This window comes from Myxocyprinus asiaticus, chromosome 7 (genome assembly GCF_019703515.2).
Source record: "Myxocyprinus asiaticus isolate MX2 ecotype Aquarium Trade chromosome 7, UBuf_Myxa_2, whole genome shotgun sequence".
Taxonomy (NCBI): Eukaryota; Metazoa; Chordata; class Actinopteri; order Cypriniformes; family Catostomidae; genus Myxocyprinus; species Myxocyprinus asiaticus.
In genome coordinates this window covers 40,623,384-40,642,855 of record NC_059350.1, presented here as the reverse complement: position 1 = coordinate 40,642,855, position 19,472 = coordinate 40,623,384, and the positions used below count along the sequence as shown (strand labels likewise).

At 38.1% G+C, this 19,472-nt stretch overlaps 1 protein-coding gene across 1 annotated transcript in view; it reads right to left on the bottom strand.

Annotated features, from left to right (window-relative positions):
* Positions 1–19,472, bottom strand: part of LOC127444116 (rho GTPase-activating protein 7-like) — a 165,493-nt gene that overhangs the window by 104,116 nt on the left and 41,905 nt on the right. The window contains exon 5 of the mRNA XM_051703316.1: positions 7,408–7,441. Coding sequence (XP_051559276.1) covers positions 7,408–7,441 — 34 coding nt within the window. The remainder of the gene's footprint in view (positions 1–7,407; positions 7,442–19,472) is intronic.

Here is a 19,472-nt window from a genome sequence, read left to right as displayed (position 1 = left end):
TAAACTCTACAGACTGTTGTGCATGAAAATCCCAGGAGATCAGCAGTCACAGAAATACTCAAACCAGCCCGTCTGACACCAACAATCATGCCACAGTCGAAATCACTGCGATCACATTTTTTCCTCATTCTGACAGTTGATAACTGACATTAACTAAAGTTCCTGACCTGTACCTGCATGATTTTATGCATTGCACTGATGCCACACAATAGGCTGATTAGATAATCGCATGAATAAGTAGGTGCACAGGTCTTCCTAATAAAGTGCTTGGTGAGTGTATTTTGGTGTTACCTGAAACCATAGTTCCAACTAACATTAGCAAACAGCATCACAAAGTTGTGTTGTTTAAACTACAGCTCTCAGCTGGTGGTTAGAAGCAAAGTTTCTGACTAGTTTCTGGTGTCTGTGTTTTTTGAGTAATAGCTGCACAGACTTTTTCTTGTCAACATTTGTGACAGTATTTTTAAACATTGAGAATAGCTGTTGTTTATGATTTTCTATCTCCTCCAAAAGCACTTGGTTCCAAAAGTTCAGTCTTTGTAATTTCATTTCTAGTCACGTGTCTTTAGCAAGAATTCTATGACAAGTGGACATAACAGATAATGCTCTTGAGAAAAAAACTAAACAAAACAGGTGCACAACAATAAATCAATCACCTTCTCTGCCTTTTTATTTAAATTACTTTTAAACCAAAACAAACTTTTTTTTATCATTTCTTTTGAAACAGTCATGACTAGCTATAGTTAGTCTCTCCAACATTGTACTATGGAAGTTAAGTAGTGAGAAACTTAATTGTAGGGGAAATGGGAAAGGAATTGAATCTATTCTCCATATTTGAACAGTTCAGTCTAAAATGTAATTTAATTTGTATTTTATTTTTATTTTTTTTTACAATACATATTGTTTAAAGCAGCTTTACAGAACATAGAAAAATAAGAAAAAATTGTGCATTAAAGAGAATTGGTTCTAGTTCTGAATGCCAAGAAAGGATCAAAGCAGTAAAATGGAAAAGTATGCAGGTCAGGAGGTGTACTTGGATTAAAAAAAAAGATAAAAATTTGACAGACGACAAAATAAAATGCTATCAGTTCAACAATCCAGGCCTGTATGTGCATGTGTTTGGTGCTTGTATAGCCATGGATCTGAAGAAGCCGCTTGCAGGAAGTAGCAGGCATGTGTGGCCAATCCCAGCTTTGACAGTTCCTCAAGACACTCCAATAATGTTTCATCCCTTTCCTTTCTTCTCCTCCCTTCCCAGAGTCTCTGTACGTGGACTGACCCCTACCCAGCCGAGTCTCAATCCCAGATGCAGGTGAGCAAGAGACATCAAGAGGGAGCAATAGGCCCATTGTTTTGCACCCAGAGTCTGAGCCATGACAGGAGGAATGGGTGCAATAGGGGCAGGAATGCTCTAGGCTGAACGCACATCAAAGAACTACAGGCAAAAGGCTGGGAGAGGGAGGAGGTTTTCAGGCATGATTATAGGTGCCAAACTCAGTGGACATAAGAAAGCATGAAAGGTTAATGTTACAGGAGCATGCCCGTGATCATTTTTGTAGTCATACTTAATAATGGCTGATGTTAGTCTGTGAGTGAGGAGGGCAGGTCCCACATCAGCATTAAGGGGATTTCAATCAAGATAATGTGAGGGAGGGCATGCTATGAAACCACCTACTGTGTCTTTCATTTCCTCCGTTGCCTTTCTCTCGCCTTCTGGGTACTAACCTCCTCCTCATCCAATCTATTTTATTTCACTCTTTCAGAGAAAATCAATTCTTGTCTGTTTTCTGAAGAAGAACATCCTGTGTGTAACAATCAGGCTTGACAGGAAGAGGAAGTGGGGGTATGTACTGGCTAAAAGTAGCGTGCATGACAATATAAAAGTCATAAATTTAATGTGATTGCATTTTCACTTACATTTCAAAATGCAATGACATGTGAGAGTGAAGTTCAAAAGAAAATTGCATCTAAAATGATATCCTTGTCCATTGTGAATATTCAGTGTAGCTATGTAGGAAGCTGTAATGAGCAATAGTGAGAACAAACAGACCCAAGAGCGGAGAAACAGTTCAAAGGATTTATTTACAACAAATATGAGCAGTCACTGGGTTGTGGAATGTCGAAGCTCCCGGCACCGGCTGCAGCAGCGGGAAGTGATCTCCGATAGCTTGTGCGCCATGGCCGCGCAAGGGGCAATCCATGAAGAGTGTGTTCGTAGGATGAGTGTGTGTGTTATGGAAGTCAGGAACAGATTCGTAGGATCCTCCATTGAGGCTTAGTGAGGTATAGAACAAGGCCCAGATGAGATGGGCGATCTTTCTCCCGACACGCGGGCAGAGACAAGGTATCCTCTGTGGAAGACCAGCTGACACGCAGCAAAACTGGAAGGCAAACACGCACCTCACATGCGGGCAACCAACAGATACACAAGACAGGATCAACTAGGCAAAGAGAGTGAAGTTAGTGCTCAACCTCAAACAACAAGGCTCAAAATTAAAAATTCAACATTTAACAATCAAGCAAAGGACATGACACATGAGGGGATTAAAATAGGCATGAACAAACAAGGAAGAGGTGTCGCTCGCCAACTGAAAGTTGGCATGAACAGCGTTCCCATGGAAACAATCAGGGTTCTCATGGAAACGCTGATTCTGTGTGCCAACGGCACCTGAAATACATGAGGAACAAAACATCAACATGCTTGGAACAAAACAAACAGGGAACAATGATGCCACGGTCCTCATCAGACAAAAAGCCAACCTGACAAGGTGACAGTACCGTGACATCACCGGAGAGCTCACGCCAGTATCTTGCACACGGCGGTCACTAACAACCGGACCTGCACACTCACACAAGGAATGTGCACGAGACACGAGACAGACAGGGGATGATAATGCCACGGTCCCGTCAGACAGAAACGCATCTTGAACATAAAAAAAAAAAAAAAGGAAAACAAGACAAACAAAATGAGAACTAACAAAGAACAGAAAACACAACAGAAAGTGAGGGAACTAGGGAGGGAGTTTAAGTAAAGGGGCTTGGTCCAGAGGCCTGGGAGGAGGCTTCAGGTAAGAGGCAGGGTCTGGTGGTCTGGGAGGCAGCCTCAGGACAGAGGGGACAGTGAGCTGGAAAGCAGAGGGTGGACAGGGTTCAGGGGGGAGGGGCTCAGGGGGTGAAGCCATGGACGGCTCAGGCGTGGGCGCTGGTCACTGTTGGGAAATGGCCTCCATAGCCATGGACAATGGCAGCAACAGGGGAACGGCCTCTGCAGCCGTGAACACTGGGAGCTGCAACTGGGGAGTGGCCTCTGTGGCCGTGGGCACCGACAGAGGCTGGGGAATGGCCTCTGTGGCTGTGAACACTGACAGAATGGGGAATGGCCTCCGTGGCTGTGAAGACTGACAAGCATTGGGGAACAGCCTCCATGGCTGTGAGCACAGGCAGTGGCCAGGAAACGACCTCCATTGTCGTGGGCACTGGCAGCAGCAGGGGAACGGCCTCCATGGCCATGGACGCTGGCAGCGGCAGGGAAAAGGCCTCCATGGCCATGGATGCTGGCAACAGCAGGGGATCGGCCTCAGTGAACGTGGGTGCTGGCAGCAGTGGGGGAACGGCCTCAGTGACCGTGGGTGCTGGCAGCGGCAGCTGTGGGTGCTGGCAGCAGCAGGGGAATGGCCTCAGTGGCCGAGGGTGCTGGCAGCGGCAGGGGAACGGTCCTCGTGGATGCTGGCCGTGGCAGGGAAACGGCCTCTGTGGCCACTGGCCTCCTCCGTGTGGTGATAGGTTCATCACACTGCAGCAGGGCTGGATCAAACACTCAGCAGAGCTCCATGGCGAATGCTAAGAACAATGACCAACTGAGATGGGCGATCTTACGTGGACAGAGATGAGGTATCCTCTGTGGAAGACCAGCTGACACACAGCAAAACTGGAAGGCAACATCACACCCGACATGTAGGCAACCAACAGATACATGAGACAGAACAAACTAGGCAGAGAGAGTGAGGTTAGTATTCAACATCAAACAACAAGACTCAAACACTCAGTCAACACTGAGCAACATAAAAAATTCAACATTTAACAATCCAGCAAAGGACATTTTACGAGGGGATTAAAATAGGCATGAACAAACAAGGAACAGGTGCTGCTCTCCAGCTGAAAGTTGGCATGATCAACGTTCCCATGGAAACAATCAGGGTTCCCATGGAAACGCTGATTCTGCGTGCCAGCGGCACCTGAAACACATGAGGAAGAAAACATCAACACGCTTGGAATAAAACAAACAGGGAACAATGATGCCACGGTCCTCGTCAGACAAAAACCCAACCTGACAAGGGGACAGGACTGTGACATCACCGGAGAACGCACGGCAGTAACTCATGCATGGAGGTCACTAACAACTGGACCCGTGCGCTCACACAAAGAACATACACGAGACATGAGACAGACAGGGGACGATAATGCCAAGGTCCTGTCAGACAGAAACCCAACCTAACAAGGTGACAGGACTGTGACAGAAGCACTGCCCACACAGATGTAACTGCCAAACCAACCAACTTCCTATTGGTCAAGGCGACAAATTCGCCTGTCGATGTCTACCAAACTAGAACTCCACTCGAAATCCGCGAGGGGAAATTATTCGGCATCAGAAGTCCATTGTGCAAAATTCACGATCAGTCAGATTCCATTGAGATGACTGTATTTTGTCAGCAGAATTTTGCCATTAGAAGGTAAATGTGGCCACGCCTTTAAAACAGTCAATCCATCTATCAACAGAAACAGTCATTCTGTCAATACCAAAACATTTCATTGAGGTTGAGGCCAGCACTAAGATACAGAGATTATGCATGTAATCATAACAATTACAAAGCTAGATGAGCCTACTTCACAGTCAAATCCCACAAAATAATTATATTTTATCCACACAATAACAGTGGTATGACTGCATCATCTCATGTATTCTGCAATAAATGAGAATCCTGCTGTCTGGACCTCCTCTGTATCTGTAGTAAGTACACAAGCTCAGTAGAACAGACCTTTCAAGTTCTGACTAAACTGTACCTTCTTTAAAATAAACATTATTATCTACAGTCCTCATAACATGTCCAATCTTACAGCTGTGAAGGCACTGATAGGCTTCTGAGGTTTTCAGGTTAGCTTACTCATGTGTTCTCCATCGCTAGCCAAAGACTGAACAAAGTAACTAAAGTGCTTCTAGGTGTGATATTTGGCCACCCAACATCAAGAAGAGATGGGTGGGGAATAACAATGTTGCCTTGCTTCTGTTTTTGTTTGTTCTCAAGTTTTTTGTCATTTTCAATGTTGCTTTAGTACATAACATTATGCTTGTTTATGCTTAACTGTCCAGACAAATCTCTACGGTGCCCAGTCTGGGAGGGGATGCAACAGTAACGGTTTCTAGATGGGCATCAATCTTCTTCTACAACTTTAATATGGTTTGCGCTGTCCTGTCACATAGCAGTGATGGCATACTTTCGAGGCATAACCAGAACATGGGATGAGAACATTAACAGAGAGGGAAATAGGGGTAAGCATCTGGTGATGCTACCCCAAAGTACATTGCCATAACAATCCGAAAATTAACTATGCATGCTCTAAGTCTTGGGGCAAGGTTTGCGTGATGTAACCGGACTGTGCACCCCACATTCCTGGCTTGATACAGAGAAGATTTTGTGTGCTTAGGAACAGGGGGCCCTTGTGCTGCCATAAGGCCTGTGTTTTATCATCCATCACACACCAGCATACCAAGCCACAGAGCCACAGGGGGTCATTACATAATGCAAGTCGCCCACACACTCATCCTGAACTCAACAGGATACAAAACATATAAAAATTCTGTGGGCTTGCAACGAATGTCAAGAAGATCAACACAACCGAAATGTAACCAACAGACAAATATGAAACAATGCTTGGAAAATGCGTAATTGATCATGTCATCCCTTTTTCTCTTTAGCACACACACTACTTGCTCAGACTAGAATAGAGAAGCTCCAAGTAGGTGATGGAGACAGACACACACTCGTGCTTTGTCTCCTAGATCCTGTTACTTTCTGGTGTGTCTTCTGATTCCAGGGAGACAAAAGGGGTCAATATTGAATGATATCCCATTGTTTACCTGATATCCGATCAAAATGAATACAACAGATGTGATCAGACGTCTACATGTTGTATTGATGTTAGGTTATCTTATAATGTTTAGGTTGCTAGGGTGGTGGAAGCCCAGTAATTAAACATCTAGGCTGCCATCAAAATGGCTGCAGGTTCTATCCCAAGCAAGAGGACCCAGAACTATTGGATAAAAATGTCTGCTAAATAATCATAATTTGGCTTGATATTTGGAAGCTGCTCTTAGATTAGAATCTTTTATTCAGTGTCAGTCTTTGGGAGAACTTCTGAAAGCTGAGAGTTGCACCATGAAATATTTTACTGACAAAGAGTGACATACCTTCTGAATTTCCAGGTTAGTTTATGGTAGTTAGCACTTGTTTTGTGGTTAGCAATTGTAATTGTTTATGATAGTTAGCACTTGTTTTGTGGTTAGCACTTGTAATTGTTTATGGTAGTTAGCACTTGTATTTCTCTTAGAATATCACAGAATGCTAAAATATTATTATTTTATTTCCAGCTGACAAGTTCAAATTTCAGTGGGTGATGGCTCATCACCATGGCAGCTTAAAATTTACTTGTGGGCCTTACTTGCAGGCTACCGTAAGTTCAGTGAATTGAAGCCGACAAACGACTTTTAGTAAACAAATGGTAATCAAACAAATTACAAAAAGGCCAACAATATGTATCTGATCGTTGATAGACAGGGGTTAGCAAACACCAAACAACAACAGAATAATAATAATAATAATAATAATAATAATAATAATAATAATAATAATAATAATAGCTGCTATGCTAAGTTTGTCCTTACCCTAAGGGTGAGACTTACAGCAGGATAAGACTATGCTGAAGAGTTTTGCTATGTCCCCAACAAAGAATGCCTTTCAGTCTACAAATGGTCATATATCCATAAGGGAATAAATAGGTTTGTTATAGATGTATATCACACTAATAATAATCTTCCATTTCCAATTACCTCTACAGCTCTCTGTTATGATATCAGCAGCCTGATCGTCCAACTGGGCAAAATCTGCTATAGTTTAAAATAGATTCAGTGCCAGCAGTTGACATACTTTGGCCGAAACCCAAGCTTGTATGTATGGTTTGACTAGATATTAGGTAGGATTTGCAAAACCTCATAAACGTCTTTCCTTTTCAGGGCACCATAGGTCATAAGATTTTGCAGTTTTGCTTTCTATACTGTATCAAGCCTCCACCTATTTATCGCTTAGTTATATGTATTTAATGACAATAAAACTTTAGAACATGTGAACCTACCTGCTCTGTTATTCTCAGAAAGTACTGCAGAGGCCTGAAAATAATAGAAAGACAATAAAAAAAGATTAATATTTAGCAAACCATCAGGAAAATACAGTAAAGTAATAAAACTAAAAAATAGCTAAATATATGGCATATTTTGATATCCCTAAAATAGTTATAATGTTTGAAAGTAAACTTAGATTTCACAAAGTTATTTTTATGTTCTAAAATGGAATTCTGAATATGCTTTATGAGTTCATATTTTACTTTTCTTCAGCATCCATGGAGGATTAAAATAATTGAGTTTCACAATGTAACTCTATAACCATAGTTTACATTTCAAACCAAGCCAGAACAAACTAGTCTACCACCTGTCCCTGGGAATAAAACTGTGTGTGTGTGTGTGTGTGTGTGTGTGTTTAGATATATATGGTTTACAGGGATTATTCACTAGCACTATTCTAGATTATACACATGTAATTATGCTATAAACATTGTTTATGAGGACACCTCAAGTGTCCTCATAAACCAAAAGGCTTAAAAAACATACAATGTTTTTTATATTTTATTTTATTTTATTTTTTTATGTAAAAATGCAGAAAGTTTTCTGTGAGGGTTAGGTTTAGGGGTAGGGTTAGGGGATAGAATATATAGTTTGTACAGTATAAAATACATTATGGCTATGGAGAGTCCTCGTAAACCACAAATACTAATGTGTGTGTGTGTGTGTGTGTGTGTGTGTGTGTGTGTGTGTGTGTGTGCGTGTGTGTGCCCACCAAGTGCAGCTGGTCAAGAAATAAAGCCATTTGTGTAGTCTCTGCAACCTTCATACCCTACATACCCTACCACACATATACATATACATGTACATATATGGGTAACACTTTATAATAACTACACAGTATAAAGTATTTGTAAAGCATTATTTTATAGTTAATTGATCATATATAAATGATTGTTCCTACATTAATATGCTACATAAAAATAGTTTGTTATTTGTTTATATTCACAGTAGCAAATGATTTATTATTGTTTAATAAGTTTATAGGCAGTTTGATAATGTTTTTTTTTTTTTAACATGAACAAGGCATGAATTCACAGGAAATGAAGAAATTACATATGTAATTAATTGGATTTACATTGAAACGTAATTAATGTATTTGTTATTGTTTTAATAACACTTACTATAAAAGCAGTTATTACTTAATATATAGGTCGTAATAATGCATTGACTAATTGCTAACTAAGCATTTTACGTGACCTAATCTAAAGTGAGCACTGCATATGCCTATTTAAACATTTATTAATGATCCATTACTCTGAAAACTTGGATGTGAAATAACCATCTCCACAGCATTTCAGTCATAGAGGCTCAATCTTAAAAAAAAAAAAAAAAAAAAAAAAAAAAACAGACACAACACAAAATATACAGGAATAATAGTGAGAGAGGAAAACCCATTTTATTAAAAGAGATCCTCTTATTGCTCAAACGCAACTTTCGCATGTTCCATCCTATTAAACTTTATGAGCAGACTTGTTCTCATTATTGCCAATTAAAATTCAGTTTAAACAGTGGACCTACTATAAATATTTCAGTAAATTTAATCCTATTCCAGAGGGAAAGTCCAAAAATCTCGCTACAGTCTGTGCGTGCACTCTGGAAACAGCCAGCACGTCACCATGGTCACATGACAGTGATGACATGAAAAATAAAATAAAAAATAAAAAAAAAATTGTAAAGAGCATGTACTGTTGTATTATTTATGTTGTTTAAATTATATTTTGCCAATTCAGTGCCTATTAAACTTAGTGAAATTTCCTTACTACCAATCATTGTAGTAAAATGATACAAGCACAGTATTTAATGTACAAATGTCTGCAGTATGACAAAAACATCCTAAGATTTGAATGCTGATTAACGAGGAATTCAGCTTTCAGGATTCAGGCTCTGAGGTGCCCCCTTCACGAAGACACATTTGTCTCTCATAGAATTTTTTTTTTTTTTTTTTTTTGCCAAATAACCACTTTGATGACAAGTTTCAATGAGCAAAACTAGATATTCAATACATCAACAACTTTTATTACTTCAAAGAAAATGCAAATGTTTAAGTTTTCAAGGTATAAAAAAATCGGTCCTGATGAAATATTTTTTTCCCCAATTCTGCTTTGTTTTCCCAAATTCTGTTTTCCATTTGATTTGTCTGAATTCCGTGTTTAAAAGATATATATATATATATAAATCAAAAACATGGCTAATCAAATGAATTCATTAAGAGTTCATCAAATTAAATTATTTTATCAAATAAACTGCTTCAATAACATCTTCACAGCTGAATCTAAAACAATTATTTTTTTACCAGCAATGTGAGCACAACAGAGAATCACTTTATAAATGAGAAACTTACAGTACATTCAGTATATCAGCACACTTGCTTGTGAAATTTGCTAAAATATAATTATTCCTGATATAAAAGTATTAATAATAATATTTATAATAATAATAATAATAATAATAATAACAATAATAATAATTATTAAAATGAATATAACATTTTTACTATGCAGTAGTAATATATTTTTTGTCATAATTTCTTCAATTTCACGCGTCCATTTAAACCAAACTTTTATTTTGATGGATCACTGTGTCAGTTTCTATGTCTGTTTGACTGAAGTTTCACATTTCTGGATAAGCAGTTCGCTACATGGTCGTTTGATTGTTACACCGTAAGAGGCTGCAATTTCATTAAATAAATAGTCTGGAATGTGCTGCACGTGTTGCATTAAACGAGCGCTTTGCTTTCTGTAATCTAATACACAGATTACAGAAGTCATAATGTTATGTTTTAGCAGGTCAACGCCTTCACACATCATTTTGAAGCATGCAACACAAAAGAACTGGATATTTCTTAAATGAAATTGCAGCCTGCTGTGGTTTAATAATCATGTACAACACATTTACAAGATCAACGGAAGATTTGGTGACGACTGAAACTCTCACACTGTCCCAGGCCAGCTGGGCATACTTACTGTTGAACCATGTTAATAAATGTTTAATTAGGCATATATAGATTTCACTTTAGGTTAGGTCACGCAAAAGCCATTAGTAAGTGCTTTATTACCACCTTTATTACGCATTAACTGATTTAAAAATAAGTGTACCTAAAACATTAATATACACATTTATTAAGCAGAAATGTGTATCCTATTCATTACGTATTTAATATCTTTATTATCTATGAATTTATACTTTCTTAATGTTCTCATAAACACTTCTTTACCACTGGTTTGGTATTATAAAGTGTTACCCATATATGCTTACATACACTTTAAATAGTGTGTTTTTTTTATGTGTGTGTGATTATACACACATTGTTAGATCATGTGTGTTATTGCTGATAAGTGTTATTAAAAAAAACATTTCGATAAGAAGGAGGGTGTGCAACCAAAAGAACCCACTGCATATTTTTAACATGTCGACACGTCTCAAACTTCACTGGACAGTTCATTTAGGAAAATACAAAAATGAAAAATACCAAAAAAAATGAATATTTTAGCTACAGCATTTTTTTCTTTTTTTCTGGAAAAATGATTAATCTACTTGGCCAAGGCATTGATAAGGCTCCCATATTTAGCACAATGGGTCTTGTTTCCTGAAGCAGAGAAATTACTGTTAATAACTTGCTTTGTTCGCTATTGTTTATCATTTGCTTGGGTTGATTTTTTTAAACAGGAATTTCTGTGGTTCTCTGTTTGGCACGCCTAAGGAATGTCGGGGTCTATGTCTGCGGATGGCCTTCATCCACAGAACTCCTGGTCTGTCCACTGATCTTTGACCTTGTGTAATCCAGAGGTCGCTGGAACAGCTCACTCTGACAGAAACATCTCAATCGTCTGCCTCTTAAACAAACAATGCATCCTATTATATGAAGAGTATGTCTTTCTCTCATGCCAGACTCTTCTTTAAAACATCAGAGTGTATTCGTCCTCTTTATCTCTCTTGTTCTTGTTTTTTTATCATGTTCTATCTCTCACCCCCAATTCCTTTATTACCCCACTGTTATTGCATTCTCTCATTTTATCTACCCCTGTTTTTTCCACATTCTTTTGCTTTTGTTAACATACCCTTATCCTTGTGTCCACCCATCCTCCCCTCATGAAGTCAATGCATGCTGGGAAGTATATTCATGTATGTGAGGGGTAAGAATGGTTTATCAAAAATGTGTGACTTGACAAGAGGTTTGAATATTTTAGATGTTTGCATGCTTCACACAAATGTGTGTAGATCAGTGAAAATTGGAGTATGCCTATGGCATTTTGGGCATTTATAACAAGATAGCTGAATGATGGTAATCTTAATGGACAAAGAGTACCTCAGATGTTCTAAGAACAGAAAGCACGAAAATACCAGCTTTTGGTTTTGTGTTAGTATCTAAGGCCTGTTTCTTATTGCACGCATAAGCACGTGTAAGCGAAGCGGCGGCATAATTGCAACAGCAGGCTCACATTGTGCTTTTATACTGACAGCTTTTCTGCTGAATAACAGAGCTGCGGTTCTACACACACACACACACACACACACACACACACACACACAAATTTACGTTAAAAAATATGCAGTAACATCTAAATCCAGTTCGATTGTTTGTTTGTTTGATTTTCACTTTATTTATTTTTTACAGAAAATAAAGTAATAAAGTGATAAAGTGATTCTAAGTTATTACATTGATAATTTCCTCCAATAAAGGCTATACATTAAAAAAAAAAAAAAAAAAATGGTTATCAGTAGTGGGTGAATCATTAGAAACTTGATTGTACATTTTATATAGGTTGAATCAGATTTGCAGAATACAAAGTGTGTGGAACTTGCCCAACAGACATGTTTTTTTTTTTTTTTTTTTTAAACAATGGGTGATTAGTTAATTCCATTATTTTCTTTTGCTTTATAAAAGCATATACTGCAAAAGTCTGGGTCAATAAAAGGGTTTATAGGGCATTGAGTTCAGCGTGCAATGCTGCAAAAATAGGCCCAGTGCCAAAACTCTTGCAGCTGTTAATACAACAATCTACAGCATTTGTGGCATAAAGTTGATTGCCACAAAAAATAATTTCGACTAGTCTCTTCTTTTCTTAAAAAATGTATTCCATTGTAACCACCTCACTGTAACCCAGATTTTTTCTTTTTCTTTTTTTTTTTTAAATTAAAGAAAAGGAGGGACAAATTAAAATAACCTTTTAACATTATGCCACAAATACTTTTGATTGAGCTTAACTTGTATTGAACCCAGAATATTTCTTTAATAGCATCAGAAAGACTGAATTCAGACTGAAGATTTTTTGCCTTCTTAAAACATAATCTTCCCTACAGCTCCATATCTCCATAGCTGAGGACAAATCCACCCATTACATTCCACTCCTTGTTGATGGTGCTGCCAGTGATGTATGAATAAAACGTTGTCTTGCACCCAATCTGTCTATGCAAGGGAAAACACACAGACAACACACAACACAGACAACACTGGTGGTTCTCAGATTTACATCTAAATAATTACCTTAGCAAAGTCAGCAAACAGCAAAAAAAAAAAAAAGCCCCATGTTGGAACACTGTGAGTTATCACCAGTAAATCTTCTGCACACACTCTTACTCACACATATATGCATGCCAACACCAACATGATTCTAAACTATTGCTTAAAATATACCTCAATTGACATTAAAAAGTCAAAATCAAGACCCAGGCCCCTTGACTCAGAATACAGGGCAGCAGTTATCCCGAATTCTGAATTAGCAGTCCACAAATACTATGAAATTTGATGCAGTAGCGAGTTAACCATATTACTGAAGCATGACTGTGTCCACCACAGTAACACAGTCTTCATTCCTTTGTGTGTAGGTCTGTTGTTTTCTTAAATTCACAGAAACATCTCAAGGCCACCAACAGTTAAATACTATTAATACTTATGAGAGCTTCTGGCATACTCAAAATAACTACATTTGAGTCACAGAACTGTTATCATGTGCTATTCCAAACACACCACCCACCACTATACAAGTGGGAAGAAGTAAAAAATGGGCTCAAAACAAAAGAAGAGAAAATAAGAAAGAAGAAAATGACAACAATTTAGTGTTAGAAAAAGAAAAGGACTGAGAATGAATGGAGAAATAGAAAGAAAATCAAGAGGATCATATGGTGCTTGCTACGGCAAGTATCACTATTACTATTGTTCATACTTAAGGTTAGGGATTTCAACAACCCTCTGACCTTAAGTATTACACTTAGTAGGTCATGCATTAATGTTGCCTTAAATCACTTGGGATCATGTGAGGATAGGTGTGCTATTACATTTTAAGCGGTAAATAAAAATAAAAAATAAAATAAAAATAAAAAAAACATAGATTTATACTGAAGGAGGGACCTGAGCCATATCTAGGGACCAGTATATAATAGAGACTTGAGTTCTTTGGACTTTGGACCAGTTAGCAACCACCAATAACATCGTATAACACCTTAGCAACCATATAGCAACATGTTAAAAACATCTCAGAACACCAAGCAACTGCACAGCAATGCCCTGGCCATAATCCTACCACACCTTATCATCATTGTGGGGAGTTATGCACAGGCAAGCATTCTCATTTTCTTCAGAAAATGTATTTAAAATTCTACCTACTTAAAACTGAGTGTGGACTGAGAGGAATTGGTTATAATTTGGTAATTCTAAGCAATGGTAAATCTGTCACACTTGCTGGGCAGCAGTGGACCACCCAAGAACACATGTCATATGTTACATTTCAGTAATGAGAGTGAGAGGTTTTTTCAGCATGTGTGTGTGTGTGTGTGTGTGTTTAAGTATGTGAGTATGCGAGTGTGTGTGCAAGTGAGTGTCTCCAGTAATTTTAGGGCAGGATTGGGTCACATTGTTAGGCCTGTAAGGTCCCTGGGCACAGGTTGTCACGGCATTAGGGATCAGAGGTCGTATCAGGTGTCCAACGAAAAACACAGCAGTGTAGAGCACTTAATTACTCATTTAGTGTGTGTGAGTGTGTGTAAGTTTGAGTGAGTGAGTGAGTGAGTGAGTTAGTGAGAAAGACTGGATAAACAGCAAGCCGAAACACTTTAAACCAGTTAGTGCAGGGCAGCCTTATGCAGATACTCATTGATAATCAGTGTCCACTTAAAATACTGGGAATATCTGTGGTCAAAAATGTGATACATATATTATAAATTACAAATCCAATACCTCAATCTGTCCAACTCACCAACTCAGTGCCAACTAACACAAAACACTGGCAAAAGGACAGAATGCGATGAGAAGTTCATACATAATGATGCCAAAATGTACCAAAACAACCTTTTTTATTGATGTTTGTGATGCATTGTGGCCTGGAAAATTTAGTATTATTTTTTAAATTTAATTAGTGGTGCAGCTAAGGCAAGGATCACTTTTACTAGTGCTGTTTTACTATTTTTCAAAACCCCAAAGCAAAGTGTTTGTGTGTGCGTGTGTGTGTGTGTGTGTGTGTGTGTGTGTGTGTGTGTGTGTGTGTATATGTGTGTGTGTGTGTGTGTGTGTAAGCTGCGCAGGTTGAAGTGCAGAATTTACTCCTAGTCTGCTTAAGAATGTGGAGCTGGTAGGGGTCAGACTGGCCCACCCAAAGTCTGAGTGGGCAAGGTGTGTGTGAGTGTGCTTCTGTGAGCATCTGTGTCACCTTCAACAAAGAACCATTCTTACTGCACCTTCTTTTGGCAATACAAATGTGTTTCTGAAAGATAAATGTAGCGATCAAGAGGCGTGTATGCATATTATGGGCTTGTACACACAAATCAGATGCTTTTAGCGTCCGTTTCAGGTCTCAGAGAGCGATCGTATTTATTTAATGTGTTTATACTGAACATACTGTAAAAATATGCAGTTTTATAGATTGGGTAGACACACACAGATTCTATCTACACCATCCGAACCTCAAACATTTTCCACAACTAATGATGACATTTCAGCACATGTGCCGAGAAATGTGGGGAAAAAACGACCCTTCTCTTTTTTTCTTTCTTTCAAGAACGTTCTGCTCCACAGAGAGAAAACTGCTTTTCACCTCATAATAACCTCCATGTGTTTTATGTGAGCTGTTTTGGCAGGAAGTGATGTAAGTGGTCCCCCAAGGCATGTTACATGGTGTAAACTGTATCCCTGTCTCAGTGATCACTGTTGACATTGCAAGCTACATTTCCAGAGACATCCCAACCTAATAACAACCAGTTGCATAAGGAAATGGGCCAGTCATTTTAATGAATATCTGAACATGCACACAAAAAACCTGAAAATTAAATGGACCTTTGTCAGAGTAGCATACAATTCAATATGGTGTACTAACATCCATATATCCAGGCCACTAACCCAGGAGTTTTCAAACTTTTCACTGCCATGTACCCCCAAATATAATGGTAACGCGAGGGACCCAATGACATGGTATTACCATCATGGCAGTGTCCAAAACTGCGGAGTTACCATGGTAAAATGTTAAGGAAAAATGGTATTACCATTGTACCATTACCAAGCTCTTGTGTCTAAAACAAATATGGTAATATGATGGTAAGTGTTATGGTCTGAACAATGTGATGGTTAGGGACCCACAGGATATAAAAGTAATGAAATGAACAATGAGGGTACTAAAAGTACTAATTACAACAACACAGTGTTCCAATTCGAAGGACGAAGGATGCAAGGACAATGAAGGACAGACTTCTCTGGGTTATATCATCATCAGTTGGTCTAGGCCAGTGTTTCTAAATTGGGTCGCATAGCCAAACATGTTGAGTCGTGACGTTTAATTATTTCCTTAGTAAAAGTAGTGGAAATTGTTAACAGCAAATGCGCTCTGTTCAGTGAACTCTTTCATGCTGTTGTGCTGGCCGTGACTGTTTTTTGGCTGTTTTCCACAATAATTTGATAGACTCACATCGCGATATCAAGCGAGGCAGAGGCGTGATCAGGTGGGGAGGTGATGCGGCCAACAGGTCACTCCACTTGACATCACGACACACCACTGTTACTGTGCACACTTGCCAAACAGAAAGATGACAAAATATCAGAAAGTGAGAGGAGCGCCAACAAAGCGTTATGTAGGCAAGTTCAAAGTTTTGAGTCGCTCTTAATAAGATGACATGTCCTCACGCAGCACCCGAGGTTGAGAGAAAGCCGGAACAAGACAAAAATTTCAAGTCAGAAAAATAGTTAAGAATTGATGTGAAGATAAGCAGAAATATGCAAGTACTGTCAATCAAAGTGGCATAAGTAAGTTGCTTACAAACAATCGCTCTGTACTATTGTGTGTCATGCAGTTTTTTCACAGTCCAATCCTTAATAAATAGAAAGACATCAGTTCAGTATGACAAATAATGGTCAGCTTGACACTAATGTATTGATCATATCTGTTCTGTGGTAACTATTATTCACAAATGTATGAACCTTTTACCATGGCAACCAATATTTTCTGCCAAAATACCATAGTTAGGCTAATGCAATTATTATTACTATAAAATTTGAAATTCATATGGTATCACTTTCAAACTGGAAAAGGAAAATGTCTTTTCCTGACTAAAAGTTCCCAACAGGTTTGTTTATCTTTTTTAATTTATTTTTTTTATTTTTTTATTAACAATACCTGTAGAAACTATGGTATTGTTTGGCAGAACTATGGTTGTCATGGTACATGTTTGTAAGGTTTACAAAATATGATGCTTTCCAGTTCAAAATGGATGCAATTGACTTTATCAATATCAACATAATTATTTCTTTATTTATACAGTTTGAGGGTGCACGTTTGTGTGCATGTTTAAATGTTTAATTTTTGAGTCTGTGAAAGAATAATAATGATTTCTGTAAGAGTCTGTCTATATCACAATTGTTTTAGTTATAAGAGTGGGTCCCTGGTAAACACAAAATTTCTAATTTGGGTCCTGGGCCAAAAATGTTTAAGAACCCCTGGTCTAGGCAAGATATCTAGGCAAAATGAGGAACTACCTCTCATTTCTGGAGAGTATCTTACTCTTAGAGTGATACACATTCCCATCAAAAGTCACATACCCTCACAATGGTTGGTATTTTCCCCTTTTTCCGGCCCTAATTGACTCTGTGGATTAGAGAAAGAGATTCAGGATGCTAACCCCTGTAATCCAGCATAATCCAGGCTCCAATAACGATGGGGGACACTGAATTAAGTAGATAGCACTTTGGGGAAACAAGAAATGAGGCTAACCTATCGAGCAGGATTAGGGTGCCATGCAGAGGGACAAGAGGAGAGGGCCAATTACTCTGCTGGGCACAGTAGTGTGTGTGTGTGTGTGTGTGTGTGTGTGTGTGTGTGTGGGCAGGTTAAGTAGTTTACGAGGACTTTTTTTTTAGGTTACAAACTGGTAATTACAAGCGTATTATGCTTTAAATGTGGTTGATGAGGACATTTCTAGTGTCCCCATAATTTAAATCGCTTAAAAAACATACTAAACAATGTTTTAATTAAAATGTAAAAATGCAGAAAGATTTTTGTGAGGGTTAGGTTTAGGGGTAGGGTTAGGGTTAGGGGATAGAATCTATAGTTTGTACAGTATAAAAATCATTATGTCTATGGAGAGTCCTCATAATGATAGCTGCACCAACGTGTGTGTGTGTGTGTGTGTGTGTGTGTGTGTGTGTGTGTCTGAAAAAGAGACACAAGAAAAAGATAAAAATCAATGATACATTTTCATATGAAACTGGCAGAGTGTTTAATCTAAAAACTTACTAAAATTCAAATCACTGCCACTTAGTGACCGAAGCTGCAACTGTTTTTGAACATACAGGCACGTGTGAGCTTCAGTTTCCAGGTAAAATGTCAACAAGGTGGCGGCAAAAGTATGGAGTTATATATGTGCCACAATTCTGCGTGCGCAAAATTATATTTTGAGCTCGCAAGATTTTATTTTGAACACACAAAAATGTTCTGCGCACGCAAGATGATATTTTGAGTGCATTAGAAGGTATTTTGTATGCGTGTGAACTCGAAGAAACAATGTATCTTCTTGCAAAGATTAATTAATTTTGAGCAAACAATAATCTATTTTGCACTTGAATAAAAGTTCTTTGAATGTGAATTTGCACATATTTCTGAAAATGATGTAACTCCACTGTTTTTTGCGTGTGCAAAATCTCACTCGCTCTCTCCTGCGTGCCTTCAAAGCTTTCACTGCTTGCTTGCTCAATACGTTTACAGCATTATAATGTGCCAGAATTTCAGCCAATCAGAGATGAGGTGGTAAATTTTGATTGGCTGACTAGATCACAGATCAAACTGCTAATAAAAACAAGAGGAAGAGGAGAAGGGAATAGTTTTATTTTTTATTTATTTTATTTTTTTAAGAAAGGAAATGAATAACACACTATGACCACATGAAAGCAGCTCTTTTGTTAACTTAACTATTTTTATTTAATCTTAATAAAATATATTTTTTAGTTTGTACACTGCCAATAGGCTTACTAGCTAGCTAACTATCTGGCTAGCTCTCTTAGTTTGGTCTATATTAGTTTTTGGTTCTCTTGGCTAGTATATGGTTATCTAGGTTACCAAATTACAGTTACGTAGCTACTAGCTTGGGCATGTTAGCTACCACTTTTATCTGAAATTATATTAAATATAATCTATCCCATGTGTAAAACTACATTGTAAAACGTAATAGTGTAGTTTTGGGGGAACTTAATTTGACCTCTGTCTATCCCAAAGGATAATCTGAGAGAGCAGTTTATTAAAATAAATGTGACCAGATTACAGTCCACCATGGATATGCAACAACTGAATCTTCTTATTTTTTGTTATTATTACATGAAATATTATTTAATTTAATAAACATGTTATTTTGTCCACATTCTTTAGTATGTCCTCTCCCATTTGTTTGTCAGCCTTTTGTATTCTAAATAATATGAATATTCTAAATATTGCCTAAATTAACATATTCTGTTCTTGATAATAACTTAGAAAAGCTTTAGGGTGAGGGTGAGTAAATAATGACTACATTTTCATTTTTGGGTGAACTATCCCTTTAATGAGTATGAGTA